Source organism: Rana temporaria, chromosome 2, assembly GCF_905171775.1.
Source record: "Rana temporaria chromosome 2, aRanTem1.1, whole genome shotgun sequence".
NCBI lineage: Eukaryota > Metazoa > Chordata > Amphibia > Anura > Ranidae > Rana > Rana temporaria.
This window is the reverse complement of record NC_053490.1, coordinates 478142153-478166931: the sequence shown is the minus strand read 5'-3', so window position 1 is coordinate 478166931 and position 24779 is coordinate 478142153. Positions and strand designations below refer to the sequence as shown.

Genomic DNA, 24779 nt, shown 5'->3' with positions numbered 1-24779 from the left:
CGAATTCAAAAATTCTCTCTTCGAATATAATTTCGAAATTCAATCGGAATTCGAAAAAAAAAAAACTAAATGCACATGCCTAGCTAAAACCCCATAAAATCCTGTGTTGTGCTTTTCTCTCTGCTGCACATATCTTCCTGCACCGTCATTTTTGTTTTCTTCATCATCAGGAGCTTGTTTTGCCTTCTAGGTTCTTGCAACCGGCTCCCTGATAATGCAACTCTAGGTCCGCACTCCAGTGCTGTGTAATTCATCAGCTGATTGTTCATTGGATATGTAATGTCAGTATGCAAGGAAGCTTCCGGGCTTCATGGCATTCTTGTATAAGCAAGAATGGAGGCAGAAGAGCAGAAAAAACATGAGTTTAACCACTTGCCAACCAGCCACCATAATTATATGGCAGTAGGTCGGCTCGTTCTGGCAAATCGCCGTAGGTGTACATGTAAGGGTGATGACAGTCGTGCGCACGCCTGGTGCATGGTGGGAGACCCAAAGTGTGTGGCCGGCGGCCGCAATGTCTGCCAGCCACCCACAATCACAGGCACGAGATCCAGAATGGGGATCTGTGTATGTAAACAGACAGAGCCCCATTCTGACAGGGGAGGAGAGACAGATCTGCTGTTCCTAGTGATTAGGAACAGTGATATGTTTCCTCTTCCAGTCAGTCCCATCCCCCCACAGTTAGAAACACACATGGGGGAACACATTTAACCCATTTGTCGACCCCTAGTGCGAGCAACCTTAAAAAGGAACTGCAGTCTGCTAACATAATTTGAAATAAAAACATATTTGCCATTCTGAAGTTTCCCAACAACCACTTTGCATATTATTTAATATATACTGTGATTCTGTACTTGCCAAATATGTTGCATAAATCTCCATCCACTAAGTCTGGCTTTATCCATTTTAACTGTGTGCAGCTGAAACTGCTGCCTGTTTACTTTCTGGATTAAATCAGATACACAGAGGCACACCTTAAGCTCTGCAGCCCTGCAGCTCTCATTGGCTCTCTTACAACTCACCTCCCCCCCTCCACTCCTGGAAAACTCTTACAAGAGTGAGAGAGAGCTGTGCATGATGTCATACGCCTAGGCTAATGACCAGACAAGAAACAAGAAGTATACTGTATTATAAGGTATTTAATGTTTTACTATCCAAACTTAAAACAACCAGGGCAGAGGATGGAAAGTTGAAAAAAATTACTGATGGACCACTTTAAGTTCTTATCAAATATAACGAGTTACAATATTTTACATGATTACATTTTTTAGCAGTCTGGATGTATATTTATTATTACATGAATACACTCCTGTCTTTATGTTTGTGTGAAGCCTCGTACACACGACCGAGGAACTCGACGGGCGAAACACATCGTTTTCCTCGTCGAGTTCCTTGCTAGGCTGTCGAGGAACTCGACAAGGCAAGTTTCTCCATTCCCGTCGAGGAAAAAGAAGACATGCTCTCTTTTTGGCTCGACGGGATCCTCGACAGTTTCCTCGTCGAAAAATGTACACGCGACCGGTTTCCTCGGCAAAAAAAAAATCCCAGCAAGTTTCTTGCTGGTTTTTGCCGAGAAACTCGGTCGTGTGTACGAGGCCTGACTCATGATGTGAAAGAATTTAAGGAAAGAAAATGTATTTAAATGTTCCTGGAAACAACTGTAGGACCTCAACTGTTAAAACACTATAATCATAACCCAGAGATTCTCTAAACTTGCCTTTTCTTGTACTTTGATGCAGACCAGAGCCAGTATTATGGACCAAGGATGGGGGAGAGCTTCCAGATCCCGAAAGAATGGTAGTGAACGGAAGAGAATTAACAATAACCTTTTTAAACAAAACAGATAATGGAACATATCGATGTGAAGCAACCAACTCCATTGGTAAAAACAGTGCAGAGTACATCTTGATAATAAACGGTAAGTGTATCATACATTATCTTCTGCTATGAGAGTTATATAAAGTCATAACAGTAAACATCTCTGGCATAATTAATATGGGAGCAATGTCTTTGTAGAGAAAGCAGTAACTAATAGCAACTAATCAGATTTCACTTAAGGAAAAGAAGCTTGCTTTCTGCCATGGGTTAATGTACTTTGTATATTATCATTGTACTTCGCTCTCCATATTAAATAAGCCTGTTTGTGTTTTAGCATATTATGAAAAACATGTTCTCTACTTGTCAAGTATTCGTTGTGTTTCCTGAAAACTACGGTACTTTGTTTGAACTCTCAACACCAAATACAATAGCTCTCACTTGATGTTTGGAAAATGCAGTATGCATATTGTATTTTGTAAAAATTCTAAATGATATCAAATTGCAATATTCTCCAAATAGCAAACATATGTAAGAGCAGGAAACTTGTATGGGAAATATCCTGATATTTTTGCTTGGGATAGCAGATTTATCAGTTACAAATCTTATTTGCTTTACATCTGCAAGAATGCGAAATTACTACCAATGGCTATTGCAGGTGATACATTAACCACTTAAGACCCTGACCATTATGCAGGTTAAGGACCTTGCCTCTTTTTGCGATTCGGCACTCCGTCGCTTAAACTGACAATTGTTCGGTGGTGCGACGTGGCGGTGGTGGTGGTATTTGATTACCTCTGCGGTTTTTATTTTTTGCGCTATAAACAAAAATAGAGCTATAATAAATATCCCCAAAATATATATATATATTTTTCTCAGTTTAGGCCAATACGTATTCTTCTACTTATTTTTGGTAGAAAAATCGCAATAAGCGTTTATTGATTGGTTTGCGCAAAAGTTATAGTGTTTACAAAATAGGGGATAGTTTTATGGCATTTTTATTAATATATTTTTTTTACTAGTAATGGCGGCGATCAGCAATTTTTTTCATGACTGCGACATTATGGCGGACACACCGGACACTTTTGACACATTTTCGGAACCATTGTCATTTTCACAGCGAAAAGTGCTATAAAAATGCACTGATTACTGTGAAAATGACAATGTCAGTGAAGGGGTTAACCACTAGGGGGCGCTAAGGCGTTAAATGTGCCCTAAGGGAGTGATTCTTACGGTAGGTGGGCGTGGCTGTTTATGTGACATCACTGATCGTCGTTGCCTATAACAGGGAACAGACGATCAGTGACAGTGCCACAGAGAAGTATGGGGAAGGTGTGTTTACACTCACCTCTCCCCGTTCTTCTGCTCCTGTGACACTGGCGGCGATCGCGAGCCGTGCCATTCTGCCGACGTTTATCGGCGTTAGGCGGTCCTTAAGTGGTTAAAGAAGAATTCCAGATAAGGCATTTTTCACATGGTCACATTCGTCAAGCTTGAACCAAGGCATCTATGCATACACCATACCTGTGGGATCCTTCTAGAAGCTGAAAATCACTGCAGTGGTCATGACTACTCCAGTAATCTCCACTAGCTTTGGGGTCCTGTGGCGAGTTGCTGCCCTGCTGCTTGTGAACATAGGAGGCTGCTTGGCATAGGCACCATTCAGAGAATACTTAGGATTTCCTCATTGAATGCAAATCATTTTCTGATTGGACGAGGTAGAGGGCATGATGTCAGTGAGTCTCTCTGCCTTATCTGTTCAGAGAGTGCTCTTCATTCTTTGAGGAAACACAGAGCAAATGCTGTGCCAAGCGGCTGACCTCAGCAATGGGACAGCCACTCGGCATGGGACCTCAAAGCTAGTGGAAATCACTGAAGAAGTGATGTCTAGCTTCTAAAGGGTTCTCACAGGCTAGATACTAAGTAGCTATATAAAAAATGTTCTTTAACTCTGTTCATTCTTAAAATCCTCTTTGACCCTGTTTGTAGAGCATACCATAAGATACTGTTACTTCATGTGGTTGATTAGGGAGTAAAAAATAATCAGTTAGCAAAGAAAATCTGCTTTTAGCTTAGTGAATAAAGTTAAGATAATTTCACTTTAATCATGCAAGCACTTGCAGGGCAAACTTGTTTTTGTTTGTTCTTTTAAAATTGTTTTAAAACTTCCCTGCTCATGACTTGGGTTGACTTACTAAGGAGTAGAAAATGTTCAATTAGCTTAGTGAATACGATGGAGTGTTTTAATAGTGTTTTAACATTAAAGGGGTTGTAAAGGTTTGTTTTTTATTTTCTAAATAGGTTCCTTTAAGCCAGTGCATTGTTGGTTCATTTACCTTTTCCTTTGATTTCCCTTCTAAATGTTTTTTTTCTTTGTCTGAATTTCTTACTTCCTGTTCCTCCTCAGTAAGCTTGCCCCCATCATCCGAGCTGTTCTGGCTGGGGGTTAGTCAGCGTGCTCGCCCCCTCCCTTGGGACTACATTCCTGTGGGGAGACTCTGTGTTCACTTAAAGGAACCTATTTAGAAAATAAAAAAACAAACCTTTATAACACCTTTAAAAACATTAGCCGGTATCCAAAGTGAACACAACTCCACCCTGTTTCCTAAACGAAGCCAGCATTCACTTTGCAAAGGGAACATTTTCAATCAAGGCCAGTTTACAGTTACACTTTATGCTCCTTTAGCAAAGCAACCCCAACATTGTTTTATCATAATTCAGTTCAGCTCTTGTGCTTGCGTGGGTGTTTTGTAGTATTTGTTTGGTCTTGCAGAGATGGCTTGATGTGCAGATGGCTTGATGTTCATGTAAAATGTTATATATATTTAGATTTCTTTTATAAAAAACTGTAACTGAATGATAACAGGAAAGATAGATAGTTAGCTTAGGGTCCCATCAAAATATTAAAAGCGTATGCAGGGGTTCAGTAAACTGACATCATGTATCTGTCAGCTGTAATAAAGCAGATCACTTGCACTCTAGTTCTTGGTCTAAAAGCCAGAAATATGTCACATGACTCCAGGTAGCCTTGGAGTTAAAAATGCTAACATTTGAGTCTTAACATTTCAGTTTAGTGTGTGTGCACAACAGTATTAAACTATCATGCCCCATAGATGTTAACATTCTAGTGATGACTGTTATTTGACATAGCTATGTACACTCAGGAGCTGGGAGACAGTGTTTTATCAGAACTATGTAGCTGACAGATCTTAGGAGGTCTCCCATGTCAACAACTTGTTTTTTAGTTAGTAAGTAACTAAAGCTAAATAAGGCAGAAATAATTCACAACTAGCCCTGTACAGTTACATTTATTTACCACTGAACATTCAAATTCTTCCATAAGCCAAACTTTAGTGGCAAACTTCAGGCAAAGTACAATATTTATTATGGAATAATAATTAACTTCTGGCTACCTGGGTGTGCTTTTTATTGTTGGATGAAGTATTATATTACAATTATTACAAGTGTGGGGTCTTTAGCAGGACATTAAAGAGATATTAAAGCTTTGTTTAAAAAACAAAACAAAAATCATGTTATACTTCTCTGCTCTGTGTAGTGGTTTTGCACCGAGCAACCCGGGTCCTCCTCTTGTAGGGTCCCACACTGGTGCTCCTGACTCCTTCCTCCTGCCGGGTGCCCCCACAGCAAGCAGCTTGCTGTGGGGGCACCCAAGCAGGCACGTTCCCGACCCGCGGCTCTGTGTGCCCATTTTCACATGGAGCCATTGCTTGGCCCGCCCCCTCCATCTCCTGATTGACTCACTGGCTGTGATTGACAGCAGTGGGAGCCAATCAGGAGTGCGAGTCACCAGACCAGTAAGGCTCTCATGCACCTCGCTGAGTGAAGAGGCGTCTCTGGTAAGTATTAGGAGGGGCTAGTGCAAACAAAAGGTTTGTTACCTTCATGCATAGAATACATGAAGGTAAAAATCCTTGTGCCATAGACGGGGTTGGCGGAGTGCTGAGGTGTCCCGGTGTCCCGGTGTCGGAGTCGATTCAATATCCTGGAGAGCCTCATATTCGGAAAAGGCTTCCAGGCCAAAATATTCCCGGAAGTCGTGGTTTGTCTCTTCATCGCTCTCTTCGCCTCCGGATTGGTCCAGCGAGTTTGTGTCACCACCTGCTTTATCTTCTCTGTGGTGGATCTCTACTATGTCAACAAGATCTCCTCTGGGATTTACCAGGCGATGACCCCAGCGGTGACCCTGGGGAAGGTGGTGGGGAAGAGTAAGAAGAGATCCTGACCTCGCCCCTCCCCCCTCCGACTCTACATTCCACTTGAGTCTGCCAATAAAGTTCTGTGATTGTCTATAAAAAATAAAAAATAAATCTTGTGCCTTTACAACCACTTGAAAACTTTTTGTTTCTTTTCATGTTGGACATTAAGCCCTGGTTCACACTAGTGTGGCTTTTAAATTGCGCTACTTTGGTGTGATTTAGACCTGTGGCTTGTGACTTCATTTAACAGAAGTCAATACAAGTTGCAAGGAAATCACAAAAAAAGTAGTGCAGGAATCTTTTCCCTGCAACTTGAGTCACAACGATTTGAACGGTTCCATTGCCGGCAATAGGGTGTGAATTGTCTTTTATTTTGAACTGTCAACTCACATGACAAATTTCACTAGTGTGAACCTGAGCTAAACTAGCTATTACTTACAATGCCTTGCCCTGAAATGCATCTCTTTCACTATGCACTCAGGAAACCTGCACACCTGCTGGGAACTGATTGCTAACCTTCAACAAACCATTCCATAACTTACAATTAATACCAATAATTTCCTAAGTATACATTATGTATATCCTATGTTTTAGTGAATTTTTTTTCTGTCTGTGTTTCTGCTTAAAAATGCACATCCTGAGATGTCCGCAGACTACTGTAAGCTAATAACCGCTGTGCAGAATATTTATTTGTTTCTTAGTGAAGTTATCCACAATACCACCAATCTGTTTCTATTAAGCTGATAGAATTTTCATAAAGATGGAAAAACACCCCCAGGTATGAAGGAGTCTACAGCTATTAGTGTAATATCAAGCCAGCAGGTATCCCAGTGGGTGGTAATCTGTTTAAACATAACAATGCAGCTTCTTCATTTTGCTCTATACATTGATTCCTATTTTATGAGTAAAATTTAAATATGAAAAAGAACCGTTTTCTGACCATCTGCACAACCTACCACTTTTTATTGCAAAGGTCAAATGTTTAAGCTACAAAAGGCTTTGAATACATTAAGATGCATACCATGCAAAACAGCATGAAAAGTGGATTTTAAAAATAAATACATATTTAAGAAATACCTCAAGGAAAATACACGTTATGCACCGCTACCATTTACGTATTATTGTGGTAGTATATGTGCTGAAAGTTAGAAATTATTTTCCAACAAGCGTGCTGCTTTCTGTGTGGATAATGATCTGTGCTGATGCTTTTTTGGACAATGGTTCCTCTCCCTGTACAAGTCAATGGGAATGCAAAAGCAGATTGAACCAAGCAGATGCAGAAGATTAGAAGAAGGTGAAGTACAGGTCAGAAGGAGATCAACAGCAGGCTCAGGTAAATGCAGCTTTCTTCTAGGTACATTCCCTTTGCGTTTGAGATTTGATACTTTGGGAGATAAGTTCATTGACAGGTCAGGGCTGTCTTAAATGGATCTTAAATGCAAGTGGAATATACCTGGAAGTGAACTGCAATAACTCTTTAACATAGGTCCAAAGTCCTTCAGCTCTAAAAGAAAAAAGAAATAAATCCCTGTTCCATGTAAAAGGAGACAATTAATACTTACTTTCTCAGCAGGACATCTACATTTTCAAGTTATGGAAGAATCTTGATGCCGGGCAGATGCCTGGTTCTCTGCTGTGCATTTATTTTCCTGTAGTGACATAAGGGGTGGCATACAGGGGTCAAGTCCTGGGGAAAAAAGTGTGGGAACTCCCACCCAAGATCCACTCCCCCACCAAAAAAAAAATGATACGCTCATATACATAATTACTAAAGCGCATGTATTTTTTTTAAGCAAGTTCTTTCTAAATCCCGCGATAACTCGTGGAAGACCTCCGCAATGTCTCCTGGGAACAATGACAAACGCTCCCAGGAGACATTGCGGCATCGAGGAAGTGATGGAATACCCGCACACTACCCGATGAATCCATATACAGGAAGCAGCCAGTAACATAAAGGATTACTAAGGTTCGCCTGCCCCTGACAGTGAGTCAAGCTGGGCATCGCCGCTCAGTGAAGGATTGGCTCGGATGGCTCGGGCTGCTCTAGTCCTGCAAAGGGAACTGCGTTCCTGCTGTGAAAAAAGTGCAGGAACTCCGTTCCCACGCGTTCCTGCAGGACTTGAGCCCTGGTGGCATATGGAACTACAGGGCGTGGCAGGGGAAACAGGCACCCAACACAACCAAAGAAGCCACATGTGAAGATCTTGACCATAGCAGAATTAAGTGAGGACCCACACTTCACTGAAGAAGTATGCATTAATATTTTTTTTCTTTTTGCGGGCATATTGATTTATTTTTTTCTTTAGGTAGGGGTGAAGGTGGATTCTGTTTGCAGTGAGTTAGCTTGATGTCCGAAACAGATAATTTGCTTGTAGCAAAGTTAAAGGGGTTGTAAATGTTAAAAACATGCCTATACTTACCTGCTTTGTGTAATAGTTTTTCACAGAGCAGCCCCGATCCTCTTCTTCTGAGGTGCTCCCTGTTGGTGCTCCAGGCCTCTCCTCTTGATCAAGTGCCTGCTTTCCAGACAGTGGGACTCGGCCCCACCCCTGCATCACTGGATTTGATTGACAGCAGCGAGAGGCAATCGTTCCTGCTGCCATCAATCTGTCCAATGAGGAGAGTGACAGTGGCTGGAGCCACTGTGCTCATGCACATCACTTGATGTGATTAGGCTCAGGTAAGAAAAAAGGGGGGTTCTTGGGGGAGCTGCAGCACAGAAGCTTTTTCACCTTAATGCATAGAATGCAACCACTTTAATGTTCACTTAGTTTAGTAAATAATGTGAATTAGTGTTCACCTCAATCATCCAAATATGAGAAACATTTTTATTTTTATTTATTTGCACATGACTGGCTATTCAAGGTTGCCATGCATTACTTAAGTAATACAAGCCACATTACTATTCATTGCTTGCTTAGTAAATATACCTCATTGCCTTAGACAGGCTTCATTTCAGGCTGAATGTTCTAGGCTGCATGTATTTTTTTATTTTTTTTCAGAGAGTACATTCAGTAATAACACAAGAAAATAGCTGCTTACACAACAAATAAAAAAAAAATGCTTTTAAATAATGCTGCACTGGATGCCAATTGATCTGCTCCTGTGGTGCACTTTTTGAGGGATTTAAAATAAACTAGATAGCAGTAATTAATTGTAGATTTGTTGGTTGCTTTCCCTTTTTTCACTTTTATTTTAACATATGTGCAGGGTCCTTCTCAAAGGACCCCATTCCAGAACACTGCACCTTGTGTCCCCATGTCTGAAAAAAAACAGGAGCTTATGGGCCTCAAAATTAGATAATGCCAACCCATTTGTCTGTGGCACAAACCTAGACTGCTGAGGAAAGCCAGCTGTTTGGTCCCAGGTTCAATTCCTTAATAGGCACATGGCAGCCAGACATACAGTAATTCACAGTCACACAAGTCAGAAAACAGGTTGTGCATGTTTTTTGCAGTTTATGTTCTGGTTTAACTTGGATGGGCTGGTAGTGAGCCTTGGGATACTAGAAAAGCGAAAATGTGATAGAGGGCGCTAACACTGAACTGCTCCTTCAGAGTGTTAAGCATGCTCTTGACTATGAAGGCAAATTAACTTCAATGCAGGAAGTTTTCAACAGGAGTATAATCCTTAGTAAATGAGCTTTCCCAAAAGTGGCAAAGAAAGTCTCTAGGATTCTTAAAGGGTCACTAAAGGAAATATTTTTTTTAGCTAAATAGCTTCCTTTACCTTACTGCAGTACTGGTTTCATGTCCTCATTGTTCGTTTTTGCTCTGATGCTGCTGTAATCCTTCTCTGTTCTGAACAGTCTGTTTCCTGATGAAAAATGTCATGGGAGCTTTCTCTCTGTGGTCACTAATCAAGGAGGTGTGATTACTGTGTGTCTAAAACCCCTCAACACCAATCAGTTTAGTTTTTCAAACCATCACTGCCCTGTATTGGCTCTTTGTCTCTGTTCATCACAGAAGCATGAAACAGCATGCAAAAACGAAACTGAAACTGTAGGTACATTATTTGATTGATTTTTATCTATTGTTAATCATTTTTAAAAGGAATCAGTTAACTATTATGTCTCTATACCCTGTAAACAGTCATTTCAGCAAAAACATTTTTTTCCTTTACAACTCCTTTAAGGCTAGTATGCTCTCGGTACTGTAAAGCCACCAGTAATACCAGACAGTCTCTGTACTTGGTTTCTGCAGGCTAGAGACCCTGTAGAACTTTTTGCACTGCCTCAGGATGATCTGAACGGAGGTGCCTGATCCCCAGCTGGAGCTGGGACCCCCAAAAAGGATTTAATCACTGCTGTTAACAGCCTCTGAGGTTACTCCCCCAGAAACAAGAGACTGTCTCAACTTTTTTTTACCTCTCTTAGACCTGCTTGTCACTCTCTTGACCAGGGATTGTCTGAAAGTGCATGAATATGCAGACCAGGGTCAAACTCTCCCATTCAATATATCCCAGAATTCAGTGGGATGCAGGGGAAAGTAGTTGAGCCTGCACCAGCAGAACCCAGAACAGATAAAAGCAAACGATCATTGCTCCCCTGCTACAGGGTACCCAAAATCTATGGTAAATCTACCTAAAACACTAATGGCATACCTAGGCGGGCACTACATGTCTTTCAACACTTAAGTGGGTTCTTCAAGAGAAATGCCCAAAAATGGAACCCACCTCTTAAAGCACGGGCTCCCAATGCTGATGGGAGCCAACATTTTCAAACAGCTTAGAAGCCCCTGAATAAGGCATTGGCAACAGAGAAAAGGGGCTTATGTAAAACTTGCCTTCCTTTCTTTTAGGCTAGGAGGTGAAGCTGGATTGCCATCACCTGTCCTAATGAAGCCTTTTATAGTGATTACATGTTATAATCTGCATAGGAAAGCAAGGGCACATTACTTCAGTTACATAATAGGAAGTCTTGTGACCACATTCTATGCAGGGTCGCACTGAGAAAAACTCAGATCTCTTCACAAGTGTGCCTTGACCCTGAAATGTTAAGTCTTGGGCAGAGTTATTACCCCTAAACAAGAGATTGCCCTGTTGGGGTTAGCCTCAGCAGCTTCATAAATCGTGCTTACTCCCCTTTAGAAATTAAGCCTGTTCTAAGCTGCTGCTTTATTATAGATCATATAGGGATGCAATTATCTTTAACACCAACCTTTACTCATTATTCAACCCTTAGTTTACATATATAACCTCACCACCACTTTGATCCTCTAAGTTTAAGACTAGCCTTTTATTACAGTGCTGGAGTCCCCACTTTTCCTGGAATTTCTAAATGAGATTACCTTCTATGAATAGAGGAAAAAGACAGTCAGTATCACATTATTTCTTTGAATGGGGCCCTTGACTTTATCATCTTCAAAGTGCAATACTTATTAACTCTGCTTGATGGTAGTTGATGGCTTCAAAAGCAAAGCAAAGACATTGAGGACAAAAATTGCAGATTCTAAAAAGTGTGGTCATCTTTTTTATCCGATGCAGTCATATCTGGCTCACTTCTGCATAGAAACCAATCAGCCTCCGGTTTTATTGCCAAAAAGTAATTGAACAAGCTGAGGTTAGGAGCTGATTGGTTTCTATGCAGAAGTGAGCCTGATTTTGCACTCTCCAGCTTTAGTAAATAACCCCCAGCGTGGGTGTGTTTTAATAGTGTATTTATCTACAGTATTTAGCCATTTGGCTGGAGCTCCACTTTAAACACACATGCTCAGAGATTAAAAAAAAAAAGATTTACTTGTGCCAAGCATCATACAGCTCATAGGACAGTAACTTGCTGGATCAGAGTACGTTTTATAGCCTGATGTTCGGTATTACTGCAGGAAAGTAATTGTGAATTCAGACTGGTACACAAAACACGAAAAGGATGGCAGACAATATGAGCTAAGATTTATCATCAGAAGGAGTTTAATATAAGACAGAGAGTTTTTTTTTCTTTTTAATTTTATAAATCTGATGCTGCTTAGCGTGAAGAAGAATGGAAAGACACTGATGAATGTCTAGACGAGTAAAGCGAACCATATTCCAGAATTTATTCTCATATCACCTCCTTTTAGACTCAACAGCTCAGATAAATGTTCATTTGCACTAATGCAGAGGTGACATGCTGCGGTAACAAGTGGCGGACGGCTTCAGTTTGTATTTCCTATTAAGATCCTGCTAGAAGCATAATATTGCAGGTCACATTTTCAATCTGAATCGTCTCATTTGAAAGCTGGAAAGATAACTATGAATTATTTATCAAGTTCAGATCTGCAGCTGTGCCAAGGTCCCTATGAAGAGCGTTGCCTAACGAACCTAATCCGTGTTGTGCCATCTTGGGCTCAGTGTGAGGCATGCAGCGGAAGCCTCCTTGGTGGTTGTTCATCAGTCACTGAGTAAATTGTTAACAAATGGACCAAAAAGATACATTTCCTACACGTACACTTTTATAAAAAAAAATGAAAATCCAGATAAATTATGTACACTCAGTAAATAAACTCTAACAGTGGAGTTTGCAATACTGGAAACTATTTGGTCTTGGTGACCACAGAAGGGCTATTGTCCTGGGCAAGAGTGCTGGATATGCTTGTTCAAATCTCGTTATGCTCAAATATACTACAATCTTTTTCTCCAGGTCGACCGAGATAATGATGCAGTGCACATATAGTGCAGGGACTGACCATTTCTTTTGTACGGGAGAAAAATAAAAAATTCTGTTGCTTTAGTGAGCTAACTTACTTGTAATAAAAAATGTCTCATGATATGCAGGCTGTAAGGAGGCCCTGTCCTCTTCCTGCTGCTGAACATCTGGTACTGTGGGAGGTTAAATAAGTACAGCCAGTTCGTTCTGCACTCCTGTGACCCGTTTTCAGCAAACGGCGGGCTGAAGCCCACTGCCGGCTGATGTCACTGTGCTGGTCCAGGGGCAAGATCGAGACAATATGGTTGGGATCTGCCCACAACCCTGGAACAGCACCTGGTCACCTGGCTCAGCCTTTCCACAAGGCGCTGAGAGGATGAGCCAGTCGCTCCTGCCCCCTCCACAGCCCAGCACTCCAGTGAGCATGGGGGAGAGGGCAGAGAAGACAGTTACCAGGTCTCTGTTCACGGAACTCTGAGAACCAAGCAATCAGTGGTGGTTAACTGTTTGGTTCTTACATGGGATCAATGTTACATCCAACTAGGTAAGTATGGTTTTGAAAAAACAAACAAAAGCAAACTTCTCTTTTAATAGCTTTGTGTCTTCTGTTACGTTGCTTTGAAAATGCTCCCAATGAGGACCCTCCTCCTTCAGTAAGAAATGTTCTTTCATTGGTTTCACTGCTTGGAATAGGATTTATGAATGTGGGAAAGTCTGACGAGTCAAAGGATTCTCTCCCCAATTCATAGATTGTGTTGTTAGCCATAGAAGCATTAAATTAAGACTTTTCAATGAGGGAGAAGGGGTAGGGGGCAGGTCCTCCTAACAAACGTTTTCATAGCATCTTCACAGGTGACTCAAGCTATTAACCCCTGATACGCCAGACGTTCAGAGACAGGAAGAGGACAGGGCATCCCTGCAAATATGATTTCTACTGGATCAAACTGCCTGCAAAATGAGAGGAATCTTTCATTACATGTAAGAGAGCTCAACAGTGGTGACCAGATTTAGAATGAAATATCTTTTGTACGACATGGCACTCCATAGCCCTGGCACACCATTTCTATGCTAGTCTCTGTTAAAATAGGAATAAGATGGATGCAAATGTCCAGTGCTGTGAGTATACACTGGCTGAGATTTGTTTTTTCATAATGGCCACATAAAGTTCTGAACTGTTTCTATGCTTCTTGCGCCTTAAACATAACACAGATTAAGAAACAACAAGAAAATTGAGCACTGATGGTAATTGAGCTCTTATGCCTATCTTCTAGGGCTATGCTTATAAAGAGGCAAAATAAATATTCATACCACAACCATCTGGATAGAGGGCCACAAATAAATAAAGAAATGTGAAGGAGCCCATGTTGCAGTATCTCTTGAGGACATGGTTCACACAGTAGTGGGCATTCTTTGACATAGGGTTCTTTATTGCCACATGCATACCATAATTACGCCCAATCAATCTATTTTGTATTCAAATAGGTTTAATTCTTGTACATGTACTGCTAGTTTAGAAACATTGCTTTTGAAGAGAACCCCTTGTTTTGAAGCAGATCTTAACTCACCAGTTTAACTGTTTCCCAAAACAAAGCCCAAGCTATATATGTTTAATAATTGTTATTTAATTCTTAAGCTGATATTCAAATTGCCTTTTTTGCACAGTTTTTTTTTATTTTACGTTCTGCAACTACAGAGACACAGCAGTGCTCATCTGAGTGTTGTGGGTTATATAAAACACATGATTTATTTAAAAGTAAAGTGGTAACTCACAAAGGCGCATTGAAAAAAGGCATATCACAAGGCTGGCCTCTCGGTGTGATCCCAGTCCAGATTACTGGTGGTGTCTGGCACCGCTGGTGGCTCGCTCTAGGATTCCCAGGGCTCAGAGTAGATCCGGCAGTCACCTCCTCATCAGCTGTGATGTCACTGGGCGTAGGGCATGGGGCCATCAGGTGTGCGTTTGGCACATGCATGCTTCTTCTTCAGTCTATGATTGCATCCAGTAAACTGTAATACTTTCACTACCCTTTTATTCCTGCTTCTGGAATATATTTAGCTTATTTAAAACTAAAAATTCCAGTGTGCTTTAAAGAGCGATGGGGTATTTTTTAACTTATAAGAAAATGTATAGCTCAGACATTACCATTGTATTTGTACTAACAGGTGCTTGGGATTTTGTAGCAGATCATTGTAAACACAATGCTTCTGCATTGTGTATTCATTGGCAGTGTAGTGACATTGCATGTGACATCACAAAACTTCCTCATAGTGTGGAGGCTGGGAAAGAGCTGCCAGATCTCTGTCTAGCGATTCCCTAAAGCAACAGATCGCTGATATAGTATTGCTGGCTGACTGCTGACAGTCAGGATTAGAACACTATTAAAAGTAATCTGTGGCTAAAAAAAAAATGCATGGGGTGGGGGTAAGATCAGGTCTCCACTCAATATCCAGACCAGCTCATGAAAAAAATATAAAAATAGGATAAAAATCATGTTCCCTCCCCAGAGGTCCAATCTCCAGGTCCAACAAAGATATTGGATCATCTGGGTGACATTTGCATTTTTTCTGCAAGTGAATGTAATGTTGTTTATATTCTTAGCCATTCTAAACCAACTGTAGCAAAGTCATTGTCACACTAATTTGTACCATTGCCAACCCAATTTGATCTTATCCTAATGCTCTCAAATCACACAAATCATTTTCCCTGTGTGCACCTTAGTGAAGTGTCTACAGGGGAATGAAGCACTTCTAAAGTAAAATGTAAAGGTTCACTTTGAGCTTTAGCATTTTGCTATGTTACACTGAAATCACACTCCTGTGGTAACATTTAGGGTAAATACCTGGGAGTGTTAACATTGTATGACTGTTGCATTTGGAAAAAGTACATGAAAATGCATTTTTTTTTCAACATTAGATTTTTATTGAATATAAAATGGAACAATACAAATAGTATCAGGAAAGGGATACAGACATGTGGGATATTGGTGCATCAATTAAAATGTGAATTGTAAAGGGATGTACAAATTATTAGTACAAATTAAAAGAACAAAACAATTATATAGTTACCAAGAGACTAAACTAAAGTATCATGTCAAAAATGCATTTTTTTTTATAGTTTTTCACTATTTCTAGAAAATAAAAAAATTGTATACAAATCTTCCATCAAATTCAAGCCTATTTACCACCCCACCCAAACGAAAAAAAAAAAAAAACGAATAAATTAGGGTAAACTACGAATGTTAAAGCTATAAGGTGCAGAACCCAGACATCTCCGAAACTAAAACAAACACTCTGATGCCCCGTACACACCATCACTTTATGTGATGAAAAAAAAACGACGTTTTTAAAAACGTCACTTTAATTGACCGTGTGTGGGGGAAAACGTTGTTTTATGTCTTGTAAAAAACGACCAAAAAAAATTGAAGCATGCTTCAATTTTATGTGTCATTTTTCAAAACGTCAACTTTTACTTCACAGAAATTGACCGTGAGTAGCAAAAAACGTTGTTTAAAAAGACGTTTTTACACCCGCGCATGCCCAGAAGCGAGCTTCAATGGAAAAAGTGGTGAGAACGTAACCTCGCTTTGCTAGAACATTGTGAGAAAAACGATGGTGTGTAGGCAATTTCGTCTTTGAAAATTGAAGTTTCAAAAACGTAATTTTTTACTTCACAGAAAATGTCGTTTTTTTCATCACATAAAGTGATGGTGTGTACGGGCATCATACTCAAGATGATGAGAAGAAACAGGTCCAAATGTCCCAGAACTTAAGGGGTTAACATGCATTTAATTTACATTATTTTTATTCAATTTAATAAATTATTTCGAGGGGGAGTTGGTTTATCTTTAGTCCAAGTCATCAGTTTAAAGTGGAGTTGCCGTGTGCAATAATCCTGACTTTAACCTAGAAAATCCCCCAAGGTCTTTGAGTTTCACTGTATAAAATATTTAGCAAGACCACAAGGAAAAGTTTGCAGTTCATTTATCACTCTGACAGTGAGGAAGAAACAGCCCTGGCCAGTGCTGACTGTAAGTAATACTTGTTTTAAAAAAAAAAAAAAAAAATGGTAGGACAACATAAAAATATTCTGCTGCTTGAAATCTTAGATAGTAAAGTGGAGTGTCTGTACTTGTATGCATTACTGCATTATTTATTCCAAGCATTTACTAATCAAAAAGAGCCAAACAAGCTAAATAAATGCACATGAACAAGCTCTTAAGGCTTTATCCAACACAGTTTCAAAGATGAGCACCACTTACCGGCAGGCAGCTTCTTTTGACGTTACGGGAAAGATGAAATCAGGGGACATCTGATCTTTTGATACGTTTTATTTATTTATTTTTAGATGTATATTTGTACTTTTCTTGGCTTTGTAAAGTCAAACCCAAAAACCTAGAAGAAAAAAGCAAAGTACAGAACAGCATGCATTAAGCCTTTTATACGTGCTTAAAGAGTTTTATTTACCATAAAACATGCAGTTAGCCTAGTTTTCACTCTCATAGCAACAAGCCGCTAACATCAAGAAAGCAATATCAAAATTTTTATCCAAACTAGAAATGTCTAGAAATATATCCTCATAAAACGAAAAAAAGTTTTAGCTATACAAACACCTAATTCCAGGCAGCGGGTAGCATCCAGATTTGCAGGGCAATGATGCAGCATTAGTGATTTGTAAACTACTTATCTCTATGAATCATATAAATCTTTATTAATCCGAGACAGGAAGTTCTGCAATTTCATTGTAACTAGAATAGGTATCTCCTTTGAAAGATTGTCCCTCATCTCCTGTTCTGGTGATGGTTACCAAGACAAATAGAGAGGCAAATCTACCTAGTTGGGGCACAGACAGTGACAGGGGTTACCTGTTGTATGCTAACAAACTATAAATAAAGGTTTTGGTTAAACATATATTTTAAAGCAAAATAAAAATAAAAATACCTATTTTAAAGATAAAAAATATATACAGTATATACATTGCAGATCGCAAGTGGTTTACTGGCGTTATGGCTGAAGCTATCCGACAAAACCCCGGTATCTTTTTTTCAGCTAGCGGCTGTCTTTCTCATGAAAGAAATCCCAGTGCCTCATTAACTACAGGATTGTTTTCTCTTTCTGAAGCAATGGGAGGGAACACAAAGCCCCCCCCCCCCCCTTGTTCACTGGTGTTTCTTGAGATTACCATTTCCACCAGCTTGCCCTAGAAATCATCGGAAAGTGTGGCCGGCTGGTCACAGAGACAGTGAGAGACTAGATTATCTCTGATTGCCTCTATGGCTTTGGAGAACCAGAGTGACGTTGTGACGTCACTTCAGGTCTAGGGCGGCAGTAAACATTTTTTTTAAAAGCAAAAGATCAAAAACATTTTATTTTTTTATCTTTTGCTTTAAAAAATAAAAGAGAGATTTAGGGTCTTTTGACCCCAGATCGCTCCATAAAGAGGAGCTGCCATCCTTATATCTATTACAAGGGACGTTTGCATTCCTTGTAATAGATATAAAAGTAATGAAAAAATTAATAAAGGGACAGTGTAAAAAAAATAAAAAAATAAGAAATAATATGTAACTCTTCGTATGCTCAGGGAGATGATATAGGGTAAATGCTGGTGAATATTCCCAATGTTGGTGCTTTCAGCAATATAGCACACAATTCCCAAGTCAACTATTGGTTCATAATTAATAAGTCTGGAACAATTGTATTCCCTTTTCACTTATTAACAAACAAAATTAGAGGAGTTTGAGGTCCAAGTTAAGGTTAGGCCCTGCCCCCCTCCTCACAGTTTCTACCATAACTTCCACGTACAATAGAGGCTTTGGCATTTTACATTTCCTTGTCAAGAATATCTTTATTAAATGCAAGAATAAATTGTACATGAAGCATACATTCGTTACAGTAATCAGGTGGTTATTATAACATAAGATTGACTAACAGTATCATCTTTCTTAAACAACAATAAACGGGAATATTTTAGCCATGTTCTGTGTACTATCGCAGGAAGAGTTTAAGTAGTTAACATAGCCAAATATGTAATCCTTACAACTTGTCCTAGTGGATAGTGGATAATATATCAAAGATAATACGTCCTTATTTAATGTAACCTTACTACCTATCAACTTTAAATTTCTAAAATGTGCTACCTTTTCAAAGTTAACGGTAGATACACGAGGGTACTACCTTATGCAGTATCAGATCAGGAAAAGGAAGAAGGGAAGAAAAGGAAGGAAAATGGGGGGGGGGGGGGGGGTCAGGTAAGGAAGTCTGCAGGGATGGGCTAGGATCCGTCGTCAAAGCATGAAATGTACAACGGTTATTTTTGTATAGGAAAGCTACCATGGCATCATTACACCTTTATAAAAATTTTCTGGTATAGCATATTGTATCCAAGGGTTCCATATTTTTTCAAAGTTGGCGATCGTGTCCGTTTCTAACGCTTCCATTTTGGCGTGCGTCATAGCAATATTCATTCTATTTTTTGTTTCCGTCGTTGATAAAATTGGAGTTTTCCAAGCTTTTGCTATGGTTTGTTTGGCTGCCGTAAAGAGTTGTGTTAGTAGCTTGAAGTGTGTGTGTGTTAGATTGATGGGCTTTAAATTCAGTAGTGCCAATTTAGGGTCTGGAAGTATTCTCAATTTAGTCACCGCATTTACCATCTTGAAAATCTTATCCCAGAATTTCTGTACTATTGGACACGTCCACCAAGTATGAAAATATGTACCTTCGGTGATGCAACCCCTATAGCAATGTCCGGTGCAGTTTGGTGCATATTTAGCTATTCTGCTTGGCACCAGGTACCATCTCATTAATACCTTATAGACCGCTTCCAATGCTATTATATTCGAGGAAGCCGATTTAGTGTTTCGCCATATTTGATTCCAATCCGAGGTATTAAGTTCTATACCCAGGTCACTCTCCCATTTCTGAACATAAGGAAGCTTTGTTGTGTTATTGTGGGATAGTGACTGCAAGTACAGGGCATTTTACATTTCAATGAAAGATAGCTTTCTTCTTGACAAGGCAGACTCTAATCTTGACTTGAGCAGTTTAAAGTGGACCTTCATTTCCCCCCACTCCACAATCTCAAAAGTAATTTTTTTGTTTCTTGTTTGCTCTCTTTATTTTTTTTTTCCTGGCTTGTCCCCTACCTAGGAAGAATGACATGTACCTTGCTCCAGCATCCTCCTGAGATATCTGTGACAGAATTCTCAGAAGGTTTCAGTCTAAAGACAGTGGCTATAGAAAAGCAGCACCCCCCCTCCTAGAAAATGAAGCTGGCTCTTGATGACATCAGATAGGAAAATGACAATGCGGGACCTGGCGTGTGGCAGCAGAGTGGCAGACTACAGCAGGGCAACAGTGGATTCATTGGGTGTGTATGTTGTTTGAACTTAAGCCAGGAAAAAAAAGGGGGATAAAAGAAAAATTAACCTTGAGGGGAGGGTGAAGTTCCTCTTTAAGCCTGGTCCTCTTAAGGCTAGTCCTAATTTTAGGCTTTATAGAGACATGGCAATCAATCTGAAGACTAACAAAACCTACCACATAGGGTGGCCATATACGGTACAAATTTATTGAGAAAAATGCTCTGGAGCCTACACACGGTCGTTTTTAATGACCAAATAAAAAAATAGCATTTTTCTTATCATGAAAAACTGTCGTGTGTACGCGGCATTAGGCCTCATTTGCACTCACACTGTTAAACTTGTGTTTATATACAGTACATTTATGTGTTTATATACATATAAATGAATGTAATTGTTTTCCAAAGGTATCATTCACACTGAGCATTTACCTATGTTTAGATGTGGTCAGTGAAGCTGCACTTACAGTAGGTCTTGTTCACACTGGTGCTGGGGCTCGTATATCATAAACGTGTAATTTTCTAAACTCCAAGTGTGTGCAGATAGCCGATTCAAGTCTATTAGAACACAGCCGCTCATCCTAATGTGACAGATGTGTAGGTGTGGTGATAGACTTGAATAGGCGGCCTTCATGCACCTGAAGTCTAGAGACATTGACTAACAGCCCTTTCATGATATAGGGTATTCAGCACCCATGTGAAAGAGGCCTTAGAAAAAATAGAATTATGTACATCCAGATTCCAATTAGACTTTCAGGATCGGAACCTGGAACCTCTGTGGTGTATGGATGTATCTCTTCTTGCTATGCCACCTGAGATGTTGGATAGCTCCTTTAACTTCCTGATTTAGTCCATGCATTTCCTGCTTGCCAGGTTAATGGTCTCCACTCCAGCCAATATCTTGCTCTTTTTGCTCCTGCTGGCGTCTGTATCTCCACTACCACTCCTTACCATCCTTTAACTTGTTTCTCAACTACAATTCTGCTTGACCCCAACCTGCAACCACTTGTTACCCATATTCTTTACTGACTACACTTCTAGTTGATCCCTACCTGATCCATCTGCCGCCAAACCCCAGCTTGCTCACATCCTGGTCAGGCAATCCTGGGGATGGCAACCTCTCACTAGCATGCAGCAAAACCCATCTCCACCATCAGGAGCTCTGAAAAGCTCTGAAAAAGACCATCCGCCAGGGTGATCTGATCATGTACTTATCCTGCTGGTTGGTGAGAACCTTTCTACTGCTATAGCTACTAGCCTCCTAGCTTGACTCCTGATCATGACATAGACAATCTAAATGCGGCCAAACACATGTGAGTGTGACTAAACATGACTAAACTCACCTAAATGTGACTGAAGTAGGTAGATCTAAATGCAGGAAAAAGTAATCTGAAAGGCATAAAAGTTAAGATCACTTCTTCCTTCATTTAGAATGACAGGAGTACCAGTGTGAATAAAGCATTACAATTGATGGCTGCATTAGGCTTTATGTACGCATAGCCTATTATGACAGTCTGCTGCAGAAAAAAGGCAAAACATGGCAAAATTTTGATGTGTTTAGCAGCTAACGGTCAAAATATATAAAAAACAGGGTGCAATCAGCGCAAATATATAGATCAAAAAATGATGATATTAAAGTGTATTTATGTGATACAGACCCCCAGGGTTCAGATCACTGGTAATGCCAGCTGAACACTAAGGGAAATTCGCAAAAATCCTAAACAAGTAAAAAATAAAATAGAAAAAGTGCAGCGCAAAACTCAAATATATAAATGATACTGGTATACTCAAACACCAATACCATAAGTAACGGTCAAAATGCTTTTATCCTGAATGCAATTTTTTAGCGATCAGGAGAAGGAGGTTAAACCTCCCCTAACTGAAGCAGCTCCTAAACAATCCTAAAAGCCTATGTGTACATGGACACATAGGCTTTTATGCAGTTGAGTTTAGAAACTTTGGCAAAAAAACGCCAAAAGTGTGATGTAGTGTAGTGTAGTATACATGAAGCCATAGTTTTATTTTTTCCTTTTTCTTCACTTCTTGATCCAGCCGGGAAGTTTTAATTTTCTAATTCCTTTAACAAACCAAACTGTTTAGCAAAAAAGACAAACCACTTAATACTGTCAGGGGTGCTCTTGAGCTTATATTCATTTATGTAAAATGTCCCCCCCCCCCCCCCCTAAGTAAAAAGGTTGCTTTAGCTGCCTAAAAAGTGTTAGCTGGAGTTTAGCTCTAACTTGTTAGTCAAGTCCATTTAAATCACTTAATGCAACTACGATATCCTTTCTAAAGATTGACATTTATGTTGTCCAGAGGTGTCTCTGATGTTCCTCCATCCAGAGAGGATACACCCTGACAGGATTTGCTTAACTAGCTGGATCACCAGGTAGTTTTTCTGCTACAGGGCAGCACCTAGCTTCCATTGTGATTACACACAGCGAAAGATAATCGGTGGGTGAAGGGTATTTGATGTCCTCCAGCACCCACTGATGGCCAGGCAGAGACACAGAACTGCAATCTGCCTATGTAGACAAGGCAGATCCCCGTTCTCACAGGAGGGAAGGGATGGAGTTTGTGCCCCTGCAAAGCAGGGAATAAATTACATTTTTTTCCCTAATAAAAAGCACCTCACACAGTATAGTAAAACCCTGGCTAGGCATACAGTTAATCCTTTGATCGCCTCTGATATTAACCCCTTACCAGCCAGTGTCATTAGTACAGTGACAGTGCATATTTTTAAAACTGATCACTGGTGTCACGGTCCCCAAAAAGTTTCACTGGTCCCCAAAAAGTGTCACTGGTCCCCAAAAAGTGTCAAACGTGTCAGTTAGTGTTAGAATTTATGTCGTAATATCACAGACTCGATAGTTGCTGATCGTTGCCATTACTAGAAAAAATATATAAATATAAATGTCCCATAGTTTGTAGACGCTATAACTTTTGCACAAACCAATTAATATACGCTTATTGGGATTTTTTTAACAAAAATATGTAGCAGAATACATATTGGCCTAAATGTATCAAGAAATTTGATTTTTTTTTTAAATTGTATTGGATAAGTTTTATAGCAAAGAGTAAAAAAAAAACATTTTCAAAATTGATGGCCTTTTTTTGTTTATAGTGCAAAAAAAAAATGCAGTGATTATCAAATACCACCTAAAGAAATCTCTATTAGTAGGAAAAAAGACATACATTTTGCTTGGGTACAGTGTCGCATGACTGCGCAATTGTCAACTAAAGTAACACAGTGCCCTATCGCAAAAAAAGGCCTAGTCATTAAGGGGGGTTAATCTTCCACAGATCAAGTGTTTAAGGGCTCATCTACAATGGCATAAACAAACTAGCATATTTTTGTGCTTGGCAGTTCCTAGTGCTGCGTACAAATACCCATAGAAATGAATGGTTGCAGGTGGCTATATGTAGCTGTGTGTTGCTAGTTGCATGAGGTGGTACATGTGCATAAAGTTCCTGAACACAGACAGCCTGCATTTGGAAACGTCTGGGTGTATAAGCCACGTTACGCATGTACAGCTGCCTACAACCGTTTCTGCCTGTGGCCAGCTGTACGGGCCACTTAGAACTCCTCAACACAAGAATAGTTTGTTTACACTGTAAGGGCTCATTTACACTTGCTTCGGCTTCAACACACATTAATGGCTAGTTTACACTTGCTTCAAAACAAGGCTTCAGACGCTAATCAAAGCCCCTGACACTACTTGAAATGGTTAGCTTACAGTCCTGTTTACACCTTGCTTTTGCTTTGCTTTGTCTTCACTTCAAAAATTATACCTGTGACGAACCCAGGACTATGTCCCCCGTCAATGCTTCCTTTGTCTGGAACCAGCACTATCCAAGACTCTTTAGCCCACCCAGTCACCAGCCGCAACACAGTGTAGAGTGGCAAAAAAAAATGCTTTATTTTCACACATGGACACCACAGATAAAATAACTCAGAGACTCTTTCCCCCCACCCTTGGAAAACAGGGCGGGTTAAACTGTCCAATAACAATAGACACACCAGTCAGGTGTGTTCAAACTTCTCATCAGTAAACAGCTTTATCAGCAGTGGGGCTGCTGGATGAGTTCTCCTCCCTCTTTCCTCGCAGCAAACACACTTACACATCCCATAATAGTTGAGGCAGATAGCCACAATAGAACAATAGAATACAGTCACACCCCAAACCATCACAGCAAATAGTACACAACAGCATGAGACAACACACAATATATACATATATACAACATTGAGTCTGACTAGCACAGATCATAGTGGGGTTCTCATTCACCCTGTGCCCCTATTAGAGACACAGGGTGATGTACACATAAGAGGGCCTGGGGAAGCTGGACACTGAGTTTCCAAAGCTCTCCAAGGTAAGCTGAGTGGCACAAACCCCCCCACCCAATATGACCCCTGTCACAATACCCCATTTAGCTTTAGTGGTGCTTCAAAGCATCTTCAAAGCCTCCATAGCAGTCTTTGGCAAAGCTTGTTTGAAGCCCCACTGAAGCCCAACGAAGCATCATTGAAACACCATGATTCCTCACTGAAGCTCCACCGAAGGCTCATTAAAGTCCCATCGAAGTTCCACCAAAGCCTCATCAAAGCCTCATTGAAGCACCAAGCAAAAGCAAGGTGTAAACAGGACTGTAAACTAACCATTTTATTTAATGACAGGAGCTTTGACTGGGGTTCAGTGAGCTTAAACAAAGCGTGTCCCAAGCCAAGTTTAGCTCTAATAGAGAATATGCCCATGTGCATGAGCCATAACTT

The 24779-nt window shown here is 40.1% G+C and overlaps 2 protein-coding genes across 3 annotated transcripts in view; both read left to right on the top strand.

Moving 5' to 3' along the window:
* Nucleotides 1-24779, top strand: part of CADM2 (cell adhesion molecule 2) — a 511850-nt gene that overhangs the window by 325135 nt on the left and 161936 nt on the right. For both annotated transcript variants that reach the window (XM_040338753.1, XM_040338752.1), the window contains exon 7: nt 1740-1918. In XM_040338753.1, the coding sequence (XP_040194687.1) occupies nt 1740-1918 (179 nt within the window). The remainder of the gene's footprint in view (nt 1-1739; nt 1919-24779) is intronic.
* KRTCAP2 (keratinocyte associated protein 2) lies at nt 4755-6092 on the top strand. The gene is made up of 2 exons (XM_040339733.1): nt 4755-4837; nt 5806-6092. The coding sequence occupies exons 1-2, from the start codon at nt 4755-4757 to the stop codon at nt 6056-6058; spliced, it is 336 nt and encodes a 111-aa protein (XP_040195667.1). The 3' UTR covers nt 6059-6092.

Bases quoted from the DNA above. Each gene is read 5' to 3' on its own strand.
- KRTCAP2 (XM_040339733.1), top strand. From the start codon at position 4,755: ATGTATCTGTCAGCTGTAATAAAGCAGATCACTTGCACTCTAGTTCTT. The intron at 4,838-5,805 runs GTAGCCTTGGAG...CCGGTGTCGGAG, and splicing joins AATATGTCACATGACTCCAG to TCGATTCAATATCCTGGAGA.